The following is a 25,754-nucleotide window of genomic DNA, read 5'->3' on the forward strand; positions in this document are numbered from 1 at the left end:
TCTGACTCTAGGTGAGTGATCACACCATCGTGATTATCTGGGTTGTGAAGATCTTTTTTGTACAGTTCTTCTGTGTATTCTTGCCACCTCTTCTTAATATCTTCTGCTTCTGTTAGATCCATACCATTTCTGTCCTTTATCAAGCCTATCTTTGCATGAAATGTTCCTTTGGTATCTCTAATTTTCTTGAAGAGATCTCTAGTCTTTCCCAATCTGTTGTTTTCCTCTATTTGCACTGATCGCTGAGGAAGGCTTTCTTATCTCTCCTTGCTATTCTTTGGAACTCTGCATTGAGATGGGAATATCTTTCCTTTTCTCCTTTGCTTTTCGCTTCTCTTCTCTTCCCAGCTATCTGTAAGGCCTCAGACAACCATTTTGCTTTTTTGCATTTCTTTTCCATGGGGATTTTCTTGATCCCTGTCTCCTGTACAATGTCACGAACCTCTGTCCATAGTTCATCAGGCACTCTGTCTCTCAGGTCTAGTCCCTTAAATCTATTTGCCACTTCCACTGTATACTCATAAGGGATTTGATCTAGGTCATACTGAATGGTCTAGTGGTTTTCCCTACTTTCTTCAATTTAAGTCTGAATTTGTCAATAAGTAGTTCATGATCTGAGCCACAGTCTGCTCCTGGTCTTGTTTTTGCTGACTGTATAGAGCTTCTCCATCTTTGGCTGCAAAGAATATAATCAATCTGATTTCGGTGTTGACCATCTGGTGATGTCCACGTGTAGAGTCTTCTTTTGTGTTGTTGGAATAGGGTGTTTGCTATTACCAGTGCATTCTCGTGGCAGAACTCTATTAGCCTTTGCCCTGCTTCATGAAATCCTCATAGTTCAACTCAAAAATTATTTTTTGCTATCTTTCATAAATCTTTTCTTCTTCTTTTTTAAACAATCAAAATTAAACTAACCCTCTGAAAATCCTTTCCAAATTTGTGTAAATGAAGTTTAGGTGTCACTTAGGATTTTCTGTTAGAGTCACTAAATAACTGGTCTTGAATATATAAGTGAGGGGCCCACTTCTAGAATTGAAACTTTTGGGGAAATGGATGTTAATTTATTTAATAGAAGGTTTGTACATTTTAAACTAGAATACAGTGTAATAATCTATCTTCCAAGCTTAATAAGTATAGAAATACTCAATTTTAAGTTGCCTCTCAACCCTTGACACACTCTCTTTTCTCTGCTTAATATTTCTTCATGTCATCAAGCATAATATATATTTTAGTTACATTTTGTCATAAATTTTGTTAACTGTTTTCCTCTAATAGGGCATATTTTATGAGGGCAGGTATTTTTTTTCTGTTTTGGCTGACATTACTTTGTCAAGAAAAGTAAATTATGTGATAGAACAATTCTATCCATCATTCAGAATTCACCAGCAAGTGTTTGAACCATGGGAATGCTTTCTGGTACGATAGCTGTACCAACCTATGTGCTTTCTTTCTCAATTTAGATTCCTCAAGAGGCAGCAGGTGATAGCAGAAAAGCTTTAGATGAAGCACTGGGGGAGGCAGGCATTGACCCAGGCTTTTTCATAGTCAAACAACCCCAAGCAGCCCCTCTTGGGCTTATTTTCTTGATCTGTTGGGTTCTGTACTTTTCAATTTCTTATAAAAGATAGCTTATCCATTTGAATGGAAAGATAATATATATTCTTGGAGCTGAATTTAAATAGTGATTTAGGATTTTTATATGGAACTTAGGCTAGCATAGTGAGCACTTAAAATTATAGTTTTATAAAACAAAAGTGTCATTCAATTAGATTTTCAAGAATACTAGCCCTTTGCTAAATCTAGGAGATCACATTTAAATTTTAACTCAGAGAAAATATTTCTTTGAAGATTTCCATTTGTATAATAAAAAGAAGATGGTTTCCTTATTATTCACCTAAATTGCTTATAATAATGCTCTTCTTGGCCTAGGGCCTATCTCATAGCAGGTGCTAGAGAAATGTTTACCAAAAGGAAATCAAATGTGTGAGACTCTGCACCTCATATTTTACCTTTCTCGTTTTCAGTTGTCTCCCCTGTGAAATGAAGGGATTTGGTGCATATGAACCTGTGAATAATTTTCAGAATTAATCTGTGCATTCATTTTAGTTTGTGTTGTTATTGTTTCCTGCCTAGGTTGCATGGGGTTTTTCTTAAATTTATGGGAGATTATAAAATTTTTAGAATCACCACTCATCTCTACTAGCATCTTTTATTTTATTTTCAAAAATTGTGTACTTAATCAAATTTACTGTGAAAAGAGATCATGTGACAAATGACTAAACCAAGGAATACCCACAACAGAACAACTATACCTCCCTGCAGTGAACATCCCATTGCAATGGAATATCTTTATAAAACATGACTCATTTTTCTCAAGTATGGTTTTTGTAAACTTGCAAACTTAAAAAATATTATTCATACTAACTTTTACCTTCAATTTAAAATGAATTTCTTGTGTTTCTAATTTTAATAAGTATAGATTATGACAGGAAAGTCTTCTTATTTATTCTCCAGTGTAAATTTTAGTTATTTTCTTATTCTTAAAATGAAATCTTATGACTAGATAATTATCTGCAAACATACTTGTGCAAATGATTACAGGCATTTGAATCATTTCTTTGGGGACTATCCCTTTGTTAATGAGTATTCTTAATTTTATAGTTTTTATTTCATGTAGCCATGTTCACTTCCTGGAGAGGAACTCAATAATTTAAAAATTTTGAGAGAGATATATGAACATACATACTAACCTCTCATCTTACTCACATTATTGTTTATAATTTTCAGTTAGCATGGCTATTTTAGTAAAAATGATTTTTTCCTTTCATTTTTTTAATTACGAACACCTGCTCTTTCCTGTAATACTTTCTGATGGATGGAGGAGAGTGTTCTTTTAAAAGCATTCTAGGTGACTTACTGTGCTTTTAAAATGCCTGTTTCATTTTCTTCACTTCTCTTATGTCTCAGTTCTCTTGTATGTGTACATGTTTGTGAAAAATGGAAAGACTAGACATTGGATCAGGAGTTTAACTCTTCAGTGTGACCCTTGCTTAAACAGATCAAATTGTATGCAACTTAAAAATTATGAATATAATCCCTATGCAATACTGCATGGAAAGTATCTTTATTCTTAAAGATATACTTGGCAGCATTAAAGCTGTAAATCATAATTAATCATGCCTAGACTTTTTTCGTGGGGAAATGATGATTTGTATCAAGGTGATATTTTGGGGATAGGAGCTCTTAATTCCTTATAGCCAATTTTAAAACAAAATTAAACAAAATCACCACTCAAGCAATGTGTTTACACACTTTGAGCATTGTTTGTTCTTACTTCAAAATTGTTGAGCAGCATTTTTAGATTATCTTAAACTCTCTGTAAGTGTAAAATCTAAATAAGTATGCAGAAATAGGTATAATTTTTATTGCATTTATTTCACTATTAAAATTTCAAAAATGTTGAGATTTTCCATAGGGTGGTTCCTTGGGAAATCTAATTGCATGGTTTATTCAACAATTTTGAATAATAATTATCTTTTATTTCTCAGTCACTTCAAGAAAGAAATAGATCATCTGTAATTGATGTTTCACCATAATTCTTAGATTGCTTGTGTTCTGTTTTTCAAGTTTAACATTGCCTCAGACAATTGGACAGGTTTTCATTGAGAAACTAGCTGACTATATTCTGGTGAAAACAACCTTTGGTTTTTCATTGGCTTGGGATGGAATATCTGGAATTTACTTGAAGCTGTCTGAGGAGCATAAAGGGAAATCATGTGGCCTATGTGCAAACTACAATGGTATTCAATCTGATGATTTCATCATTCAGCAAGGTGAGCAGGTGGAGGAGAAGAAATGGATGGGTACCTCTGCGGTCTTCTTTCTGCACTGAGTACTCTGTTTATATGCCCAGAAGGGTACAAAACTTGTTCTAGGTTGGGTAAAAAATGGTAGCTATTATTTGCCTGCTTACATGATTTTAAGTGACGTTTGAACAGGAAAATGTTTTTGTGTTATTCTTGAATTCCATGAGCTAATTTACATTTGTTAAATTAATACAAGTCAGGTTTTACTCATGTAACAAATACTAACTGAGCATTTACTTTGTGTCTGGCACTGTTGTAGGAGCTCGGGATATGTCAGGGAACAAAGCAAAAACTCCTCCCTTCTTGGGGCTTATATTTTAGTGATTCAAACTCATTTGGGGCAAACTTGCCTGCTTTTGGGCAAAACATATTTTGCTTCTAGTCTGGATAGGAATAAGTTAAATGACTGCCACACAATAGTTTTGTGAATATAATAAAATTTAAGCAGAATTTATAAAAGTTGAAAAATAACTTGGAAGTTTTTTTTTTATCATGTATGATGATGTACACATCATTCACTCAACTTCATTCTAAGTTATGAAACTAATCTCAGTGAGCTGTTAAAAATAGGTTCTGTTTTAGTATGGGTGCTAGTGTGCAGTGGCAACAAAATAAGAGAATTACAGGACTTATTCATGATTTGTAGCCATATATAAATGTGTAATAAAAAAAGAGTGCTGTGCTTAGTGCCAGCAGACCTGGCTTTGAATCTTGTTCTAAGTCTTACAAGTTTTATAACTTGAGGCATTTCAGTTAATCTCTCTGATACTCAGTTTCTTCAGCTGTAAAATATGGATTAAAATAATTTGGAACTCACAGTATTATTAATAATAATAACATAGATTCATACTATTTATAGTAATAGTTAATATGAATACATGGGCTTCCCAGATGGCTCAGTGGTAAAGAATCTACCTGCTAAGCAAAAGATGTGAGTTTGATCCCTGGATCAGGAAGATCCCCTGGAGAAGGAAATGGCAACCCACTCCAATATTCCTGCCTGGGAAATCCCTTGGACATAGGAGCCTGGCAGGCTACAGTCCATGGGGTCAGAAAAAATTGGACATGACTTAGCGACTAAACAACAATAACAATATGACTACATAGTTATATTATTCCCAACTCTTACAACATCATTCATGTAAGTGAAAGTCGCTCAGTCGTGTCCGACTCTTTGTGACAAGAATGGACTATATAGTCCATAGAATTCTCTAGGCCAGAATACTGGAGCCTTTCCCATCTCCAGAGGATCTTCCCAACCCAGGGATCGAACCCAGGTCTCCTGCATTGAGGCAGATTCTTTACCAGCTGAGCCATGTAAGGTGGGTATTTTCTTAATTTTACAATGAGGACACAAGGTGATGTGCCCAATGTAACATAGCTTGTAAATGCTGCTATCAGAATTGAGTTGTAGCTCCAACTCACTCCCAATGCTATGCCTAGATAAATATGAGAGATATTGACTTTAATCTGTAAAGTGCTATATAATACTTTTTGTTTTACATTATAAAATTAATGAGAAGAGTTGCCCATATGTTGTGTTTTAAGGGAATGAAAGTCCTACTTAGAGAGTGAGTTCTGGAATCAAATTCTGCTTTGCAACTTTGTAAGTTTAATGGTATACTGGTAGTGTATACTTCATAGAGTTGCAAGGTTTAAATGAGATAATCTGTGTAAAATACTTAGTACAGTGCCTGGTGTGGCACATTGTTAATTACTGAATTATTTACTGATATTTATTGTTACTGTTAATTATTATGTTAGTTATTATTAATTACTGTTAATTACTGGCTAATTTATAGTCATCTCCAAGTGCTCTCAATAAGCCTATACTGGAGCTAACAGGAAAATGTTTGATTAAAGACATTGCTTTAAGAGGCCCTTGTTAAAATGCAAACATTTTACCTGGATGGATACTGCTTCATCAGTATGAGTTTACTAGTAGCTAAAGAGCAGGGCTTCAAGGAGTCAATTTTCTTACATAAAAGATGGAGATAATAATAATAATCCTGAGGCCTTCCCAGATTGTGAGGATCTAATGAGAAAATGTAAGTGAAAGTGTTTAAAAGTGAGCACAATGCAAATATGCAGCATAGAGATCATTCTGAAATGGTATTTTGCGTCCAGTTGGGTAGTTAGAAATGAGAGAGTTCGCAAAGTTGGCTGTTGAGACTATATTAGGGAGTAGGGTTTTGGACCCAGGCAGAGCCAATCAGATGTTAATTGCTGATTTATTTTTCTTCTGTATCAAAGCTTTATGAGTATTATTGAGAGCTAGAAAAGAGTTAAAGAAGACTACTATGGGTAACTTCCCCGGGGACATTTAGGGAGCATGGTACAGAAATTGGGATAGAAAATAGCATCTGCTCTTGTTAGAGGCAGAGAGATTCAGATTAGGATTTGAGTTAAAAGTCAGACAGACTTTGATAACCTGGAACATGGAACGGTTGCTCGCAGTGACATAATTGGGCTGCATGTAAAGGACTTTAGCAGGTTGTTTGTGGGAGAAGACCAGAAGGAGGAAATTTGACTGAATTATGGCTGGCAGTAGGCAAGAAGGATCCTGGAAAGTATGTAGAAGAAGCCTGAAGAGAGATTTCAGCTTTTTCACAATTTTATTTACTGTATAGTGTAAAGCAGGCTTCCCAGGTGACGCTAGTGGTAAAGAACCCGCCTGTCAATGCAGGAGATACAGGAGATGAGGGTTTGATCCCTGGAGGAGGACATGGCAATCCACTCCAGTACTCTTGCCTAGAGAATCTCATGGACAGAGGAGCCTGGTGGGCTACAGTCCATAGGGTCGCAAAGAGTTGACTATGACTGAAGCGACTTAGCACGCCTGTACATAGTGTAAAACAGAATGATTTAAAAAAAACTTACAATAATTTATAAGGATGTGACTAGAACCTGCCTTTTGATTTTCTTCCATACGGTAATAATGCAAGACAATGTCCATAGTTGAGCTGTATTACCTTTAGCTTAAAGATGCCTAGTATTCATATATCCCCTCCCTTTTGAACCTTCCTCCCATCTCCCATTTGTATGCCTATGGCTGATTCATGTTGAGGTTTGACAGAAAGCAAGAGAATTCTGTAAAGCAGTTATCCTTCAATAAAAAAATAAATTTAAAAAAAAGATGCCTAGTATTTTTTTGAAACAGTCTGTACTTTGCTGATTAGATAAATCTTTAGAGGCAGAACTGAATGCCATTGAATTCATAGTTTCTTAACAGTGATTAAAATTGTATTTCTCTGTGCATTCCTATGCATTCTTCAGGCATGACTTCACAAAGAAATGAGCCTTTTCAGAATTTCTGTAGATATAGAAAGATCTAAGTTTGTTGTCTAGTTGAGATTCTTATTCCATAATTCATGTCTGTAGCTAGCTACACATCATCATAGAACCCCTGATTTTCTCTTGTTTTTCCCAGCATAATAATTAATAGTGTCTCTCTTTCACTCTCAGAAGTGTCCCAATATGGACAAAAAATTACTTCATTTGTAGCACATTTTATATGAAGCATTTTAATTTTAGTGTTAAATTGGAGCTGCAGTTTTAGTAAGGTTCTGACTAATGTCAAGTAGAATGAAAGGGCTGTCTGAAAATTTTTATACCAAACTGTTACTTATGTTTTTAGTTTTATGCATATTTTCTCTCCTCTTTGCCGTATACACTACAGGCTAATTAGTACTTTACTGGTATGCATGTGGTGCCACTTGCTTTCAACCCTCCCCCATGTTCCTTCAATGAAGTTTGCTTTTTCTACTCCAATGGTATTATTGGTATTTGGTACTTAAACTTTGTTCAATTTATGTATATTATGCTAAAGTAATTCTATAGTCTAATATCATTGGTAATTATAAAGTTACTGAGTTTAGCTTTTTGACCAGAAATTTTATGTTGGTGAACTGTGTGCTTGTGGAAAGGGATCCTATTACACATATTTTTGTGTGTGTGTTTGTGTGAAATAGAGGACTATACAGAAGACATTGCTGTGTTTGCAAATAGTTGGTCGGTGCAAACTCCAGATGACACCAAATGTGTACCCACACCTTCAGATTTTCCAAATCCTTGCTCCAGTGGAATGCCAGCATTTGAGGTAAATATGATGTGAAAAACTTTGGCATGTTGGATACAGCACACGTATAGTTGTATTTGTATGTTTCACACTAAGCATTTTTAGTGTAAACACAACATAATTAAATACTATTAAATTCCAGAAATGTAATGCAAGAAGAATAAATTTATGTTTACTTCCAAAATGATGAATGCAATGAGCTTCATAAAAGTGGTGCTCATTATGAAAATAGTTAGAAAATGTTGTTTAAATTTATAAGCCTACATACCTTCTCTTTCCTAGTAAGAACAGAGAATCTTGCAAATAGATCAACAGAAAAAAAAGAGAGTACATGCGTATCATTTAGTATGTTCTAGTGACTACCATCTTTTTCTGCATAGGCAATCTTCTTCAAGTGTCAGATACTGTTGCAATTTCCCTTTTTGAGCTGCCATGAATATATTGATCCGTATTTATATATTGCCAGCTGCGTTAATGATCTTTGCAAGTAAGTGAAATAATCAGTATTTATAATAAAATTCTTTTATCCAAAAAGAAGAGCAAAAACCATTCTATAACTTTACTATCTCAGCAATTGATGGAATGTAGTGGGAAATGTAAAACATAAGCTGTACTAACAGCTATTAAAAACTTACTGGGTAATAGTCACATTGCACTTGAAAATATGTGATGATAATGATGATGATGATGAAAGTCACTCAGTCGTGTCTGACTCTTTGCGACCCCATGGACTGTATAGTCCATGGAATTCTCCAGTCCAGAATACTGGAGTGGGTAGCTTTTCCCTTCTCCAGGGATCTTCCCAACCCAGGGATCGAACCTAGGTCTCCCACATTGCAGGCGAATTCTTTACCAGCCGAGCCACAAGGGAAGCCTGGAAATATGTGCGTTATTTTCAAATATCTTTTGATATTGATTTCTAACATACTTCCACAGTGATAAGAGAACAGACTCTGTATGATTTCAATACATTTAGGCCGTGAAATTTTGCACCTTGTTTTATGTCCCTCGGAGAAGGCAATGGCACCCCACTCCAGTACTCTTGCCTGGAAAATCCCATGGATGGAGGAGCCTGGTAGGCTACAGTCCATGGGGTCGCTAAGAGTCGGACACGACTGAGTGACTTCACTTTCACTTTTCCCTTTCATGCACTGGAGAAAGAAATGGCAACCCACTCCAGTATTCTTGCCTGGAGAATCCTAGGGACGGCAGAGCCTGGTGAGCTGCCGTCTATGGGGTCGCACAGAGTCGGACACGACTGAAGCGACTTAGCATAGCATTTATGTCCCTGGATGTGTTCCAGTGTCTCCTAGTTTATAGTCTATGGGAACTTGAATAGAATTTGTATCCTACTGTTGTATGAAAATTGTATAAGTCTTAATTATTTTTCATTGGTTCATGGTGCTTTCTAGGTCTACCATATCCTTCTACTTTATTGTATATTCATTCTATTAATTTTTGAGAGTTTGATATTGAAACTCCAACTAAAAAAGAGTATAAACAATAATGAAAATATGAAAAAATGAGATATGAGTTATACTGATGATAAAGTTACAGATTCTGCTAAGAACATTGCCTTATGTATCGCCTATGTGTGTAATTGAAAGAAATGCTAAATATAAGCAGGAAATTAGGGAAAACAAACATGTAATATTTTTCACACCAAGGTTACAGGCTCCTGCATTCACTCCTGGGTTAAGAACTCCAGACAAAAGTGGTTGTCTAGGGAGTATATTCAGTGAGACTCATCATAATATGTTCATCAATATAGATTACCATTATTGAAGTCTTTATATTTTTTTCAAAAATTTAACAAGTAAGAGATACATGGACAGCAATATTTATAGCAGCACTACTAACAATAGCCAAGAAATGGAAACAATTTAAGTGTCCATGAACAGATAAATGGATAAAGAAGATGTGGCATAAGGGGACATATGTATATGTATGGCAGATTCATGCTGATGTATGGCAAAAACCAACACAATATTGTAAAGCAAATATCCTTGGATTCAAACTAAATTAAGAAAAAAGATGTGACATATCTGTGTATACAATGGAATACTACTTAGTGATAAAAAGAATGAAATAATGCCATTTGCAGCAACATGGATGAACCTAGAGGTTATCAGGCTAAGTCAGAAAGACAAACACAAATACCATATGCTATCACTTACATGTGAAATGTAAAATATTATGCAAATTAACTTACTTATGAAATAGAAACAGACAATCGTAGAAGACAAGCTTATGTTACCAAAGGGGAAAGGCTATGGGAGGGATAAATTAGGAGTTTGGGATTAGCAGCTACAAACTACTGTATATAAGATAGAAAAAGAACAAAGTCCTATTGAACAGAGCAGGGAACTGTACTCAATATCCTGTAATAAAACATAATGGAAAAGAAAATGAAAAAGAATGTGTATATATGTATAACTGAATAACTTTGCTATACACCAGAAACTAAAACAACATTGTAAATCAATTATACTTCAATTTAAAAAAATTACCAAATGTATGTGATTAGCTATCTTGGATGTTAGAGAGTATCTCAAGAAATTTTTAATATGCTATATTTTTAAGTATTCCAAGAAGTATAAATGGTACATGGGAACATTGTTATGAAAGACCAGACTAATTTTTGTTTGAATAAAACCTCTGAAATTAAATCCTGGTAGCTTGTTAGGAGGTTTAAGTTTACCAAAGGTGGAAACAAACAGGAAAGGTGAAAACAAATAAGAAAGGTTGAAGTAGTATGAAATTATGTTACTTATAATCACTCTGCGTTTAATTTGATTAAGATAATTATAAAAATAATGAATGCAATGATATTTTCCAGATATTAAAATGAGATTGTTTGGGATACTTGTTAATTTTGAGTTAAGTACAGTTATACTTTTATTTGTATGTATAGGCTAAATTTCAGGGATTTTTAAACTAATGCAGGAGCTTTGAAAGAATACTCCCTCTGTCCAAAATATTGAGTACTGACCTTTCTTTATATTTAACAACATTCTGTTCTCTATTTGGTTTTACTTTTCATTTAAGTGCTGTCTTGGTATATCTCTGTTCTCTCAGTCTCCTTTGGAGGGATCTGTAGGTACTCCATTGCCCTTATTTCGGGCAGGTCCAGAAAGTCATTCTCCATTTATTCGTTGGGATATTGTTTGGTGGCTTCAATTGGCAGAATATCAGGGGCTTCAATTAAATTGAATGCTTGTATTTCTCTCATGTGAAGTCCAGGCTGGCAAGAGGTCTTGGGTTCATAGTGTGTGTCTGCTCCACGAGTTTTCCATTGACTCAGAGATACTATTGGCTATGTCATCTCCCAGAGCCTAGGGTATTATTCTCAATTTCATTGTCAAAAACTGTCTCACCACTGCCATGTCCATCTTTTAGCCCTTAGGAAGGCAGAAAAGGAAAGAGAGAATTGTCATAGCTCAGTCAGTAAAGAATCTGCCTGTGGTGCAGGAGACCTGGGTTCAATCCCTGGGTTGGGAAGATCCCCTGGAAAAGGAAATGGCAACCCATTCCAGTGTTCTTGCCTGGAAAATCCCATGGACAGAGCAGCCTGGTGGGCTACAGTCCATGGGGTCGCAAGAGTCAGACGTGACTTAGGGACTAAACCACCACCACCAGCATTTTTAAGGAAGAGATCTGATCTAGAAGTTTCATGCACATTTTCACTTTTAACCCTTTGGCCAGAACTTAGAAACATGGCCACCCCTAGCAGTAAGGACAGCTGGGAAATGTTGTCTTTGGCTGGGCAGCCATATGCCCAGCAAAAACTGCAGGTTCTAATATTAAAAAGAAGAGGAAACTCGCACAAAGTATAGCCTGCTGTACCTGCTTCATCTGAAATTTCCTCATTAAGAAGTTAACATTTTTGTCTTTTGAAATTTTGTTGTGTTTACATTTTGAATTTTGAAACCTAGTTGCTTTCTTTAGAGCAAATAAAAACAGCAGAATAGTGAAACACCTTTACTGGTTGAAATCAACTGACACCTTAAGATATGTATTTGAGCTGAAGAAGCCAGGCAAAGCAGGCATGTAAACCAAAGAAAAGACTATGCAAGTGAATAAGTGTGTATTGATAAAATGGAAGAGGGAAGGTACCAGAGTTGGCCTTTTACTCTCCTCAATAGTCCGTCCAGGACTACACTCACCTACATTCTTTTTCCCCTGAAGGAGATTCTGTTCATTTCTTATATTAAAGGACTGCTTCACAGGGATCCTATACCATGATTATATAATTATGAATCTGTTGAATACAAATTTCCTGCTTGGATTATGATAATATGAATTCAATTTAATACATATTTCCTGAGTGTCTATTCTGAGCTGAGCATTATGCCACATCTTGGTGCAATAGAAACAATTTATTATGTTGATTTTTAATTTATTTTGTTTTACTTAAAAAACTTTTTTCGTGAAGTATAATTGATTCACAATATTATATTAGTTTCAGGTATATAACATAGTGATTCCATATGTTTATGGATTATTTTCTATTTAGTTATTATAAAATATTGACTATATTCTCTACACTGTACATTACATGCTTGTATCTTGTTTATTTTATACCTAGTAGTTTGCACCTCTTAACCCCTATTTTCTCCTATTTTGTCCCACTCCACCCCCTCTCCCCACTAGTTTGATAACCATTAGTTTGTTCTCTGTGAGTCTGTTTTTCTTTTGTTATATTCATTCATTTTATTTTTTTTAAATTTGACATATAAGTGAAAACACACAGTATTTGCTTTCTTACTAAGCATAATACCCTTCAGGCCTATCCATGTTTCTGCAAATGGCAAAATTGTGTTCCCTGTTTTGGCTGTGTAATATTCCATTTATAATATTCCATATATAATATTGTCTTTATACATTCACCTGTTGATGGACACTTAGGTTACTTCCATATCTTGGCTCTTATAAGTAATGCTATGTGCTAAGTTGCTTCAGTCATGTCCAACTCTTTGCGACTCTATGGACTGAAGCCTGCCAACTCCTCTGACCATGGTATTCTCCAGGCAAGAATACTGGAGTGTGTGGCCATGCCCTCCTCCAGGGAGTCTTCCCAACCCAGGGATTGAACTCGCATCTATTATGTCTCCTGTATTGTCAGGCGAGTTCTTTACTACTGACTTCCCTGATGGCTCAGACTGTAAAAAACCTGCCTGCAATACAGGAGACCTGTTTTCAATCCCTGAGTTGGGAAGATCGCCTGGAGAAGGAAATGGCAACTCACTCCAGTATTCTTGCCAGGAAAATCCCATGGACAGAGGAGCCTGGCAGGCTATAGTCCCTCAGGTCACAAACTCAGACAGGACTGAGCGACTAACACTTTCACTTTTAGTGCCTCCTGGGAAGTATGGCAAAACAAATTTGGGGTGTTTACAGAACACAAAAAGTGTAGCTGGAGCATGGTGAATGGAAGCGAGAGAGAGGAGATGAAGTTAGAGAAGTAGACAGGGTCTAGATTACCTGGTGTCTTAGGGCTCATAGTAAGGAGTATGAATTTTTGCTTGATCTTATTTCATATAACCTGACTATTCTCAGGAGATCTGAATTTGCCTTTTGCCTAGTTTCTTAACTTCTGCTTATTCCAGGTAGGTTGACTGTGTTTTAGCCTGGATTATGTCAGAATGTCAGTTAATTTGTTTAGGATGTAATAAATCAAGGGGGGGAGGGGTAGTACAAAATGAAAACGCAAGGCCCCTTGTTAAAAAAAATTGCTAAGCATTCAGGATAGTGACAGCAGGGCATTAAAAGAGTACAGGATCCAACTGAGGGATGGCCTTTTTAAGACCAGGGGCTGTGTGACTGACTGCGCAGGTCACATTCCCATGAAGCTGGTTCTGATCTTGATAAATTTTGCTTGAAAAAAATGAATGCCTTCTACTGATGAAAAAAAAATGCTGCTGTGAACATTGATATGCATTTATCTTTTCAAATTAGTGCTTTTGCTTCCTCCAGATATATACCCAAGAGTGGAACTGCTTGATCATAGGGTAATTCTATTTTTAGTTTTTTGAGGAATTTTCATTCTCTTTCCCAGAGTGGCTACACCGTTTTACATTCCCACCAGCAGTTCACCTGAGTTCCTTTTTCTCCACCTCTTCACCAACAATTTGTTATTTGTTGCTTTTTTTTGACAACAGCCATTCTGACAGGTGTGAAGTGATATCTCACTGTGGTTTTGATTTGTATTTCCCTGATGATTAGTAACATTGAGCATCCTTTCATGTGTCTGTTGGCCATGGAAACAGAAACACTTTAGAAATAGTCCCTGTCCTAGGAACTCAGATTCTCATGGGGCAGAAAAACAGGTTCTCAGCAATTGTACATGCTTTAAATGCAAAATACAGTGAATGTGGAGGAGAGAACTACTAACCTTATCAGGGAGTGCCTAGAGAAAATGATAGCTGAGTTGGAATTTGAAGGATGATACAATACCAGTCCTTGAGCTCAGGTCCTCCTCATTCTGCTTCTAATAATGCTAAACTTTGCAGCAAGGAAATGCTTCTAATCTTGCCACACCCAAGTCAATTGATTTAAAAACAACTGTTACTTAATGCTTATGTTCCTTATTAAAGTTAACATCCAAAATGGAAAAATAAGCTAATTTTCCCCTCAGTAAATAATTCGTTGCCCAACTGTTGTTTTTATGCAATGCCATATGTAATGTGCCTAGTACAGTTCCTAGTATAACATAGACACAATAAACAATTAGAATAATAAGTTGTGTTAGGTTGGAAAACCAATATTCAGTTACTTTATTAGCTTTCAAAGCCTCCATTAATTGTAGGAAAATTGCCTATGTTTAAAGTAAATCATAAATTTAACATCTTTCTAAGAATTCAACAGTTTTAACTTACTCTGTTTTTCAGAGACTTGTTTGGAGATTTAAAATATTTTCTGTGCTTCTGAAGTCTTCAGTCCTTTTTTTTCTTCTAAAGCTTAGTTAATTGGACTAGATAATCTGCATGACTCTAATTATAGTAACACAGGATAAGGGCAATTTGAGATTAGTGGTTTTTACAATAGAAACAGTGAAAATGCTAAGGTTCACAAAATACAACATTCTTAAGGTTGTAAAGGTATTTAGCTATTTAGACTTTCAGTTGGCTTGAAAAACAAGCCCACTACCTTATAAACACTGTTGATTTTATAGATGCCTTGTTAATCTGCTTTGGGAATTGGCTGACCTCTTATATTTGTTTGGGGGAGTTTCTAAGGTGATTATAAAAAAATTCTTAGAGATTATTCACTCTTAGCAACATTAGCAAAGTAACTGGCTTTAGTAATTTAAACCTGAAAGAATTAAAAATCTTTTAACTCTCAAATGAAATGCTATTTATTTAATCCTTCACAAGTGCATATTATTAGTATTGATTTTATTCCAGCATGTAAACTATCAAGAGCATGGTATCTTAGAAATCGTTTTCATATTTGATGTTTTTGTTGTGGTAGAATTATTAAATAGGGTTAATTAATAATAATATTGATAGGATTTATTAAATTTTGAAAGGTCTGGGATGCTTTGTGTGGGAGCAAAAAAATACAAAGATTCTAGAACAAATGTCATAAATAAAATAGAAATCTTTTTTAGTATGGTACTCCTTTGAGCCCAAAGAAAAATGGCCAAATTATTGAAAGACTTAAATGAAACAATTTACTTAGTCTTTTAAATCTGGGATCCCATGTTTATATGTTTTCTGCATTATTATACATTATATACATATATATAATCTGACATCAACTAATATTAGAATATTCACCACATAGTCAGATTTTCTCCAGAACAAGAGCTCAAGGGCACAGTTCCTCTCAGTATTTTCTGTATGACTTTTGATCTGTCTTTTCACTTTCCAGAACTCATGATGATGAGACCTATTGTCGAGCAGCCACCGAGTATGCTAGAGCCTGTTCCCATGCGGGCTACCCTATTCAAGATTGGAGAGATGACTTTCCAGCATGCAGTATGTTTCCTTATTTTCCAGCCGTGTCTGTGTACTTCTGTTAATTTTAGGCTTATCCTAGTACTCAAAACTTACCCTACTGTTCAAAACTAGTGAACTGCAAAGACTTGTTATTGATGCCATAATATTGGTAAACTTTTGAATACTTTTAAAACACTCTAATCTTTGTCTTTATCTGGCTTACCCCACTTATTATGATAATCTCTCACATATGTTACTGCAAATAGCATTATTTCATTCTTTTTATGACTGAGTAATATTCTAAGATAAATGCCATATGATAATGCACACATGTGGAATCTAAAAGATAAAAAGAAACAAATGAACTTATTTTCCAAAACAGAAAGAGACTCACAGACATAGGAAACAAACCAAGGGGGAAAGAGAGGTGGGGGGAAGAATAAATTAGGAGGCTGAGATTAAAATATACACACTACTATGTATAAAATAGATAACTGATAGAAACCTACAGTATAGTACAGGGAACCATACTCAATATTATGTGATAATGTATAAGGGAAAATAATCTGAAAAAGAATTTATATATATAAAATATGTATGATATATATTTTATATATATAACTGAATCACTGTGCTGTATATCTGAAACCTACACAATATTGTAGATCAACTATACTTCAATAAAAAAATTTAAAAAAAACATTGTCATCTTTTTCAAAGAGAGTTGAGTAGCATTGACTTACTGCTCACCTGTTTGCCCATTTTAGTCGATAAATGTGATGACAGCTTTGTCCATCGGGATTGTATCAGTTGTTGCCCACCAACCTGCACATTTGAGAAACAGTGTCTTGGGAGCAATCTCCATTGTCTTGATGGATGTTATTGCCCAGATGGTAAGTGCTTCATGAAAGAAACTGTGTCTGCACTCATTGTGACTAGTACCCTGTGATCCAAGAATCATGTCTTAGTGTCCTCTTTGGGATATTAGGGCTATTGCAAATTTTCTCCCCTTGTAGGATTTGATCCTTGAAGAGACTATAAGGAATGGATGCTTTTCTTTAATAAAAGGCTTTGATACCTGGATCAGGAAGATGCCCTGGAGAAGGAAATGGCAACCCACTCCAGTATTCTTGCCTGGGAAATCCCATGGACAGAGGAACCTGGTGGACTTCAGTCCATGGGGTCACAAAACAGTTGGACATGACAGCGACTAAACAACAACAGCACCGATAATTTATATATTTTTCATTTTTTTTTAAAGACAAAATCAAATTCAGAAAAAAGTCTTCATATCTTGGTAGTACAAGATTTTAGTCATGATGTAGTTTTAATATTTGTAATTAGAAGTGACATAGCAAATGATAGAGATGGGATTTAAATCTGCAATACAAATTAATAGATATTTATAAGAACATTGAGGATTTACTCAAACCCTTTTATTTTTGCAGATTAAAGAATAGAATCTCAGAGATGTTAAGTGATTTTCCTACTGTCATGTACTTAATATGAGTGAAGACTACTTAAAATCAGATCTGTTGACTTCGGGCCATTGTTCTGTCAATGCTACTCAAAGTCCATTGGACCAGTGCCAGGCCGAACCGTTTGCTCCCAGTCAATAATGTGATAAGGACTTTGCACCAGAACATAAATCCGTACACCAGAATATAATTCCTTTGACTAGAAAGTCTTACTCTGAAAAATGATCAGCTGCATCAAAGAATGTGCTTAGTAACATTGGTTCAACCACCTTTACTTGTTAGAAAGAAGTAACAAATGTAGTTCTACTGTACTAGCCCTTTGAGAAGCATTTCCTGGCTCTTTATTATCTGTGTGATGATAGTGTAAATCTCTCATTTTCACACAAACAAAATTAAACAGAATAAATTCAATACTCTCTCCCTCCTCTCCTCCCCTCTTCTCTCAAAAGCAAAGAGACATTAGTTGCCCTGTTTCTGTGTTGTGAATCTTAACATCTTGATAGCAGGTGATGGGATAAGAAAGTTGAAAACTGCTGAAATAGACCCTTATAAGGTAGCTACTGAATGAGACAGAGCCAGGCTCCTTAGAAGTAATTTGCATTTCTAGCACCTAGTGAAAGCAAGTATTCGATAAAAGTTGGCTGAATTATTATATTCAAAGAATATCATTCTTATTATTTCTTTTGTGTGTTTGATATATATTTTTCTTAAATAGGCCTCATAATGGAAAATGGGACTTGTGTCTCCTTGGAAAATTGCCCCTGCAATTTTCGTGGATTAGCTTATTCAGTTGGCTCAAAAATTGAACAAGAATGTACTGAATGGTATGTGATCAATTACAGCTAATTATTTCTGGGTACCTGACTAGGCGACAATTTTACCTGACATATGTTTAAAGAGATATACTTTTTACTGATATTTCTTCCAAAAATTCCCAGACTCAGTTTCATTGTATTTAAAGCCTTTACAGCAACAGGGGGGTAGGAGGGACCATCTATATTTTCTTTTATGATGTAACTCTTTTCACTTCCGTTGGTAATTCTATAAATTTTTATATCCGTGTGATGAACTGTTGAATAATCACTAATTTGCACATACTTTTACTCATAGGATTTGATGGTTCTCTTGTCCTTCTGTATTGAGTACTTTAAAAAAGTGACTCTTCATATCACCAATTTTGGGCCATGATTAGAGACTTTTCAACATTCTTAAATTAGCTAACTAGTTAGCTACCATAGACAAAGATTAAATCCCTCCAGTCTAAAAAGAAACAGAGGTGTAAATGTCACTAGGCAATTTTCCCTTTGCTGTCTGTGTATATAACTGAAATACAGTTGAAAACTAACCCTGTTCTTACATACTGATTTGAATTCCTGCCTATCAGAGATTATTCTTTCCTCCAAAATTCAGTATCTGTTTGATGGTAGAAGGCAGAATTTATCTTACAAAGGGGACATCTTTTCTGTCTCTTTAATGTCTGATGATCTTCAAAGCCAACTTTAAAAGTTTTTAGTAGATGAAATGACTTTTTAATCTTAACTCATTGTGTGTATTTCTCTAATGATATGGGTAAATGCTTTATTGTGTGTGGCCTTTTTTTTGGTTTAAGCAATGAGGGAAGGACAGAAACAGAAGTTCTCTGCTTAGTACTTTTGTTCTTGACTAATCTGTACTACCATTGTATCATCTTTATTGCTTTTTAAACATGGCATGCAATAAATAATAATTTATGTGTTGGCCAGTCCAAGTTGATCAGTTAATTGAACTTTTGGAGAGATATTTTTCAAGTCAGATTATTCTGAACCTAAGAAATGTGATACATTTGATACATTAACCAATACATTATTGCAAACATTCATACAGTTTCTCTGTGCAATTAGATCAATATTTTTATCTTTTTATTTAGTGTATGTGCTGGTGGAATTTGGAACTGCACTGAGCATGACTGCCCAGGTAATCTTTTAAAATATTTTTAAAGAAAATGTCTTGTTTTTCTTGAAATTGAGGAGGAAGCTAGCACTGATTTTTATAAGGTCTTCTCATATATAACAAGAGATGTAATGATCTTTAAATCCAGATATTCAGAGGATAAGTGGAAAATTGAATAAATGATAGCTCTGAGCAGACAACTTTGGTAAAAATTTATGAAAATTGTACAAATATTATAAACTCTAAAAAAATGTGGAACAGCTATCATTAAATAAATTTAAAATTTAATCAAATAATATAATTTAGCGAGTTTGTCAAACTAGTAAATTTTAAACACTTTAACTATCCTTTTTGATACCTGAATAGTTACTCTAAGTTGGCCTACTGCTTTTTTTGACCTACTGCTTTTTAAGAATAAACATAACTTCTTCCTCCTTCTCCTTTTTTCTTCCTCTTCTCTTCCTCCCCTCACCCCTCTAGTTCAGTGCTCCGTTGTAGGCGATTCTCATTTTACTACTTTTGATGGTCGACATTATTCTTTCATTGGAATGTGCCAGTACATCCTTGTGAAAGGAACTGGCAAAGATAAATTCACAATTACTTTACAGAAAGCTCACTGTGAACAGGTAAGAACATTTCAAAATGACCAGAGGAGTGTTCAATTTTTTTGGCTCAAACTTCTTATCTAGGTTAAAAATAGTAACATGAATGGGTTTAGTTATTTTCTTCAAAAATCAGACACTACTGATTAAGATGCATCATTATTCTGTATACCACAATGAAAAAAACATGTTGATGATTAACCTATGTATGCTATTAACTATATCATGTATCCTGATTTCAAAGATATCAAAATATTTAAAAAGTCTTAGATTAAATACTATATATTTATTTCATTTTCTTTCTTAAAAATGGTGTTTGTATGTATAGATTTTTGAAACATTTCATGCACGACTGCACAATAAGCAACAGGTTTTTTGTTGCCTCAAAACTGCTATCTTAAAGATGATTTTTGACAAAATTTAACAAGTTTCACATCATTCTAAATAGATATGATGGCTTTTTTATTTAGCATATGGGAATATTTATTTTAGACTTTTTCTTGAAATAAACACATCTATAATTTGTAAACAAAGAAACACAGATCTTTCATTTCTCTTTCTAAATCAAATAGTCAAAATTTTGCCAAAATCTTTTATTCTACTTTTATCCCAACATAAAATGGTTGTTTCCAACAAAATTCCAATCTAGTTCATGAGCTTTTTTAGTTTGATTTTTTTTTTCCTGTGCAGTGTGTCAGAGCCTCAATTAGCTTTCTGCATGGAATTGTAATTCTCTTGGTTTTTTTCTATACTGAATTTTTTATATCTAAATACCACAGATGAATTTGGAAAGGGACTTTATATTCTACAGAAAACATAATTATTGGCACTTTATTGAAAACATTTCTATTTGGTAATCTGTGAAAGGCATATGTATGCATATGGTGTATTTAATGTAAAGATATATTTTATTAGTAATGGGGCTACATGAGATTCACAATAAAATGTGTAACTACTTTATAATATTGCTTATTCTCAAGTCTTCCGTATACCAGACATTTTTATCTGTGTGCACTCTCTCCTTTCTTCTCTCCTTCATCTTCTCCCATTTCTCTCTTCCATTGTCCTTGTCCCTGACTAGGTCTCTCTTTTTCTCTCTCATTCCTTTAATTGATAATTTGATTTTTATGCAGAAACTTGGCTTGGTCTGCCTTCAGTCTGTAACTCTGATTCTGGAGGATGATTTTAACAAACAAGTGACCCTTAGTAGGGGAGGACAAATCCTCACCAGTCCTAACCAAGGCTTCAACCTGAATGGTAAGAAGCAATGCTAATGGTATACTTCTCTTACATTAACGATAACAACAACACAACCTAAATGGAGTCTTCTCCCATTAACTGACTAACCTAACATTTATTGAGTGCCTGTGTATTTCCAGGTCCTCAGCCAAACTTGGTGGAGACCACCACATTTATGGGGCTTGGTATTTATCTCGTGGCATTAGTGTTTATCTTAAGTGTCATATGGGACAGTGCAGACACAGAGTATTTCCATTGTTGCAGAAAGTTCTATTGAATAATGCTGTGCCTGGATATTTTCAGTTTGGATTTGATGCTGAAACAGTGGTAGCCATCTGAAAAACACTGAAAGAGGCTAGGGATCTCAAGTGAAAATGGAGATAACTTGAGGTTTTGAAGATTGGCTTCCTGATAGCTCAGTTGGTAAAGAATTCTCCTGCGGTGCAGGAGATCCTGGTTCAATTCCTGGGCTGGAAAGATCTGCTGGAGAAGGGATAGGCTATCCACTCCAGTATTCTTGGGCTTCCTCTGTGGCTCAGCTGGTAAAGAATCTGCCCGCAATGTGGGAGACCTGGGTTCGATCCCTCAGTTGGGAAGATCTCCTGGAGAAGGGAAAGGCTACCCACTCCGGTATTCTGGCCTGGAGAATTCCATGGACTGTATAGTCCATGGGGTCACAAAGAATCGGACACAACTGAGCATCTTTCACTTCACTTCAAGTGGCCTAGAGTTTGGAAGAGGGAAGATACAAGTAAATGACTGCTTAAAGATATGATAAACTCAAAGATATGCATAGAGACTTTGGGAGTCTAAATGATTAGGTATATCTCACCCAGCACTGGGTGTGCTGGTGTGGTCAGGAAGCTCTTCTTAAAGAAAGGATATCCAATTGAGCATTTACAGCTGAGGAATTGCCAGGATGAAGGAGATGGGGAAAGTGTTCTAGGCATAGCAAAGAGGAGAACTAAGTAGTATGTTAAGGGGGAACTTTAACTAGCTTGGCATTGCTACAGCATGAAGAAGCTAAGTATAGAGTGTCCAGAGATCAGAATAGGGAAAGAGATGGGCATGAGAATGAGGAAGGTCTTATCTTTTTGACTGAAGTATAGTTAACGTACAATATAAGTTTCAGGCGTACAACATAGTGATTCAATATTTTAATAGATCAAAGCCATGACAAAACAATGGCTGTATTTCCTTTTGCTGTACAATACATCCTTCTTGCTTATCTATTTTATACATAGTAGTTTGCATCTCTTCATCTCGTGGGGAAGGCCTTATATATAGGGCATTCATACTTTGTAATTTTCCTGGGAGGCTGTGTTTATGCCCGTGTTCTAGTGTAGTTACTTATAACAGTCACTTTTGCTTTCAGAAGTGCTTGATTCATATTATAAATTACACAATCACACCCAGTGTCACCCAAAGGCATTGATTGAACTTGATATGAAATTGATATGCAATTGTTATTTGACCTTGTTTGTGTACAAAGATGACAATCTCATATGCTTCAACCAAACAAGCAAGTGGGTTTTACTGAGGAGACTGACAGTCCTTTTTTTCTTGGTAGACTACTATAACAAAACTGTGGACATGGATTTGAGAAATGTTAGAAAGGAGACATGGAGCATGGTTAGGGTGTCATTAGAGTAGAGCATATAAGGGTTTGAGGAGGAACTGATACAAGGCAGTGACAGTAGAGACAGAAAGAAGAACACAGATTGAACTTTCATTTAGGAAAAAAAGTGTTATCTACCTGGCGATGGAAGGGCAATAAGAAAAATGATGTGTTCCAAGAATAATTCTCAGATTTCTCGGTTTGGTGACAGACTGATGACAGAAATTGTGATAGGGATTGCAGGAAGAACTTTTATGGTGGCAAAAGTCAAGTTCGATCTTTTTTTAAAAACTAGTTAATTTATTTTAATTGGAAGATAATTACTCCACAATATTGTGATGGTTTTTGCCATACATCAACATGAATCTTGAACACAAGTTTCTCTTCTGTAAAGATATCTCATAAAATGATGCTTCTTTAGTGCTGCGCTCTCTTTTTCACTGAATATCTCAAGGGAGTGGGGAATTTTTGAAAAAGTGCCACTTCCTTATTGAATCATGACCAATTTGGGAGACATCTCACACACACACACACACACACATACACATACACACACAACTAAAGGAACATAGATCCGATTTTAAATGTCTGTTTACCCTCACCCCGTATGAGATGCTTGCCAAATGAAATTACATGTAAACCTGACATTCTGTTAAAAATATCTGCTCCTCCAGAAAGAAGGACAGAAGGGAAATGAAAGAAAAGAAAGCAGGCACAGGGTGGCAAAAATTGGCCCTGGGGCACAGAGAGCTGGGAAGAAGTCTTTTGGAAGCAGATCCCTGATGTTGTACATTAGCATTTCAGAGCATTGCCTGTGAATCTCAGAGCTGATTTATATATGTTCTTTTCCTGCAGGAATGGTTGAAATTCAGACTCTGTCATCCTTATTTATTCTTCTAAAAACCACATTTGGTTTAAAGATTCTGTTCGCTGTAGATGGGGAAAGAATTTATATTCAGCTAACTAGTGCTTGGAAAAGAAGAACATTAGGTCTGTGTGGCACATTTAACGGGAACATAAGGGATGATTTTCTGTAAGTATGATCTCTGAGCATGATGTGATGACTCGCGATTTAGAGGATATAAATTCTTACATTAAAAATGTTTACTTAACTAATAATAGCTTAGTCATCGCTGTTCCAAGAGCTTTACATGGATCATCATATTTAAATATTGTAGCAATCCCCTAATTAGTAACTCCGTTTTATGGATAAAGAAGCTAACTGAAACACCAAAGTGACAAATAAATAGCTCAAAATCACTTAGCTCAAATACAGTGGAGCTGACTCTGAATTTAGTTAGCGAGACTCAGAGCCTAAGGGCTACCCATGGAATAACTTTCCACTATTCTCTCCCTGCCACCTATCAAACTTAACAGTATTTTATTTTTTAAAAACTGCTGCCTTAAAAAAAACTTAATATCATTGGGTATGAGTGACAGTAAATTATAGTTTAATAATATTGCTATCACTTGGTATGAGTGATATCTCTAAAGCAACATTATGGCATCTAAGTTAATTGGATTTTGTCATAGTTGGTGTTTTATAAGGGAAAAAAAGCAATAAAATACATGTATATCCCTTGTATTGACAAAGCACTTTCACCTACATGTAGAAAAGCCCAGAGTATAGCTTAATATAAATGCTTTGCATTTATAAATAGTGCTAATAATATAAATAGTGCTAAGCACTGTGGGAAAATTAAAGTGGTAACATGTGGTCCCCATTCCAAAGGAGCTTATGTTGCAGACTGGGAGGGGACAGTTATCTTTAAGAAATAATTTATTCAGAACTTCCCTGGTGGTCCAGTGGTTAAGACTTCGCATTCCAGTGCAGGAGTTGAGGGTTTGATCCTCAAATGGAGAGCTAATATCCCACATCCTCATGGCCAAAAACCCAAAAGATAAACCAGAAGCAATATTGTAACAAATACAACAAAGACTTTAAAAAGGTCCAGGTAAAAAAAATCTTTAAAAAAGAAACAATTTATTCTAGGTAAGGTATTAATCATGCACACACACATGCACACACACACATACAAACACATAAATCCTGAGGTAATTTCAAAAAGTTGTGTTGACCTGTGTGGTCGTGGCTAGCAGCACAGCAGAATTTTAAGTAGGCGAGTGTGGATTGGGTAGGCAGGGAACATTTCCTGACGGAGCCATTTTCCAAATGCCATTTTAAAAAAAGCACTTCTGCGTATTCTTCCTGCTTTGGGTTCTTTTGCCTTTCTAATGTTCCTCCTTAACTCCTATTTATTTTTCAAACCAACTCAGTCATTATTTGCTTCAAAAAGTGAGTTTATACCCACCAAAGTTAATTTTGACTCTTTTATCTATAAACATCTGTCATTGATTTGTCTGATTTCCACTTAAAACTGCAAGAGCTTTGAGAATAAAGACCACATCCTTAATAAACCCTTTTATTCTTAACTAGCATAGAACCTTATATGCCCTAGACAGTTGAACTGAATAGAGATAGGACCTTTGATATAGCACCAAGAAGAAAAATTGGATCAGCAAAGAGAAAGGGCTTTAAAATTTTTTTAATTTCAAAAGAGAGCTTCTTTTATCTTTTCTCATGTGTAATTTATTTGATTTTAGGTCATTTAGGTTTTTGTTTCATTTATAGGTAGGTCAGAATATTGATATCTTTATCACATTTGTGAAACAGAAATATATTAAGTGACTGGTTAAGATATGCAGAGGCGGCATTAAGCTTTCTTTCTCTCACTGTTTGTCAGGATGGGTTAGTAGTCAATGTTTAACAGATGGTAGATCTGTCTACCTCTTTCTAAGGCACCATGTATAAACATTCAGGCCTGATAACAGTGATGGGTAATATTTCAGAGATAATTTTCAAACATTGTTTAGCTTTCCAGCATACACAGTTAAAATTCCTTGCATCACAAAACTTAATGAGAATCTGCAAACATAATGGAATGTAAAATATTAATTGCTTGAAAGTTTATTTTGTATGCCTTGTTTCAGTAAGTTAACC

At 35.2% G+C, this 25,754-nt stretch overlaps 1 protein-coding gene across 1 annotated transcript in view; it reads left to right on the top strand.

The window, feature by feature from the left end:
• The window catches only part of OTOGL (otogelin like), a 431,190-nt gene that overhangs the window by 277,338 nt on the left and 128,098 nt on the right, over positions 1-25,754 (top strand). The window contains exons 11-20 of the mRNA XM_081593187.1: positions 3,628-3,833; positions 7,838-7,965; positions 8,325-8,431; positions 15,820-15,926; positions 16,655-16,780; positions 18,081-18,189; positions 19,272-19,318; positions 19,775-19,920; positions 21,030-21,153; positions 23,609-23,786. Coding sequence (XP_081449313.1) covers positions 3,628-3,833; positions 7,838-7,965; positions 8,325-8,431; positions 15,820-15,926; positions 16,655-16,780; positions 18,081-18,189; positions 19,272-19,318; positions 19,775-19,920; positions 21,030-21,153; positions 23,609-23,786 — 1,278 coding nt within the window. The remainder of the gene's footprint in view (positions 1-3,627; positions 3,834-7,837; positions 7,966-8,324; positions 8,432-15,819; positions 15,927-16,654; positions 16,781-18,080; positions 18,190-19,271; positions 19,319-19,774; positions 19,921-21,029; positions 21,154-23,608; positions 23,787-25,754) is intronic.

The sequence above is a fragment of the Giraffa tippelskirchi genome, chromosome 4 (assembly GCF_054371585.1).
Source record: "Giraffa tippelskirchi isolate mGirTip1 chromosome 4, T2T-mGirTip1v1.2.pri, whole genome shotgun sequence".
Classification (NCBI taxonomy): Eukaryota; Metazoa; Chordata; class Mammalia; order Artiodactyla; family Giraffidae; genus Giraffa; species Giraffa tippelskirchi.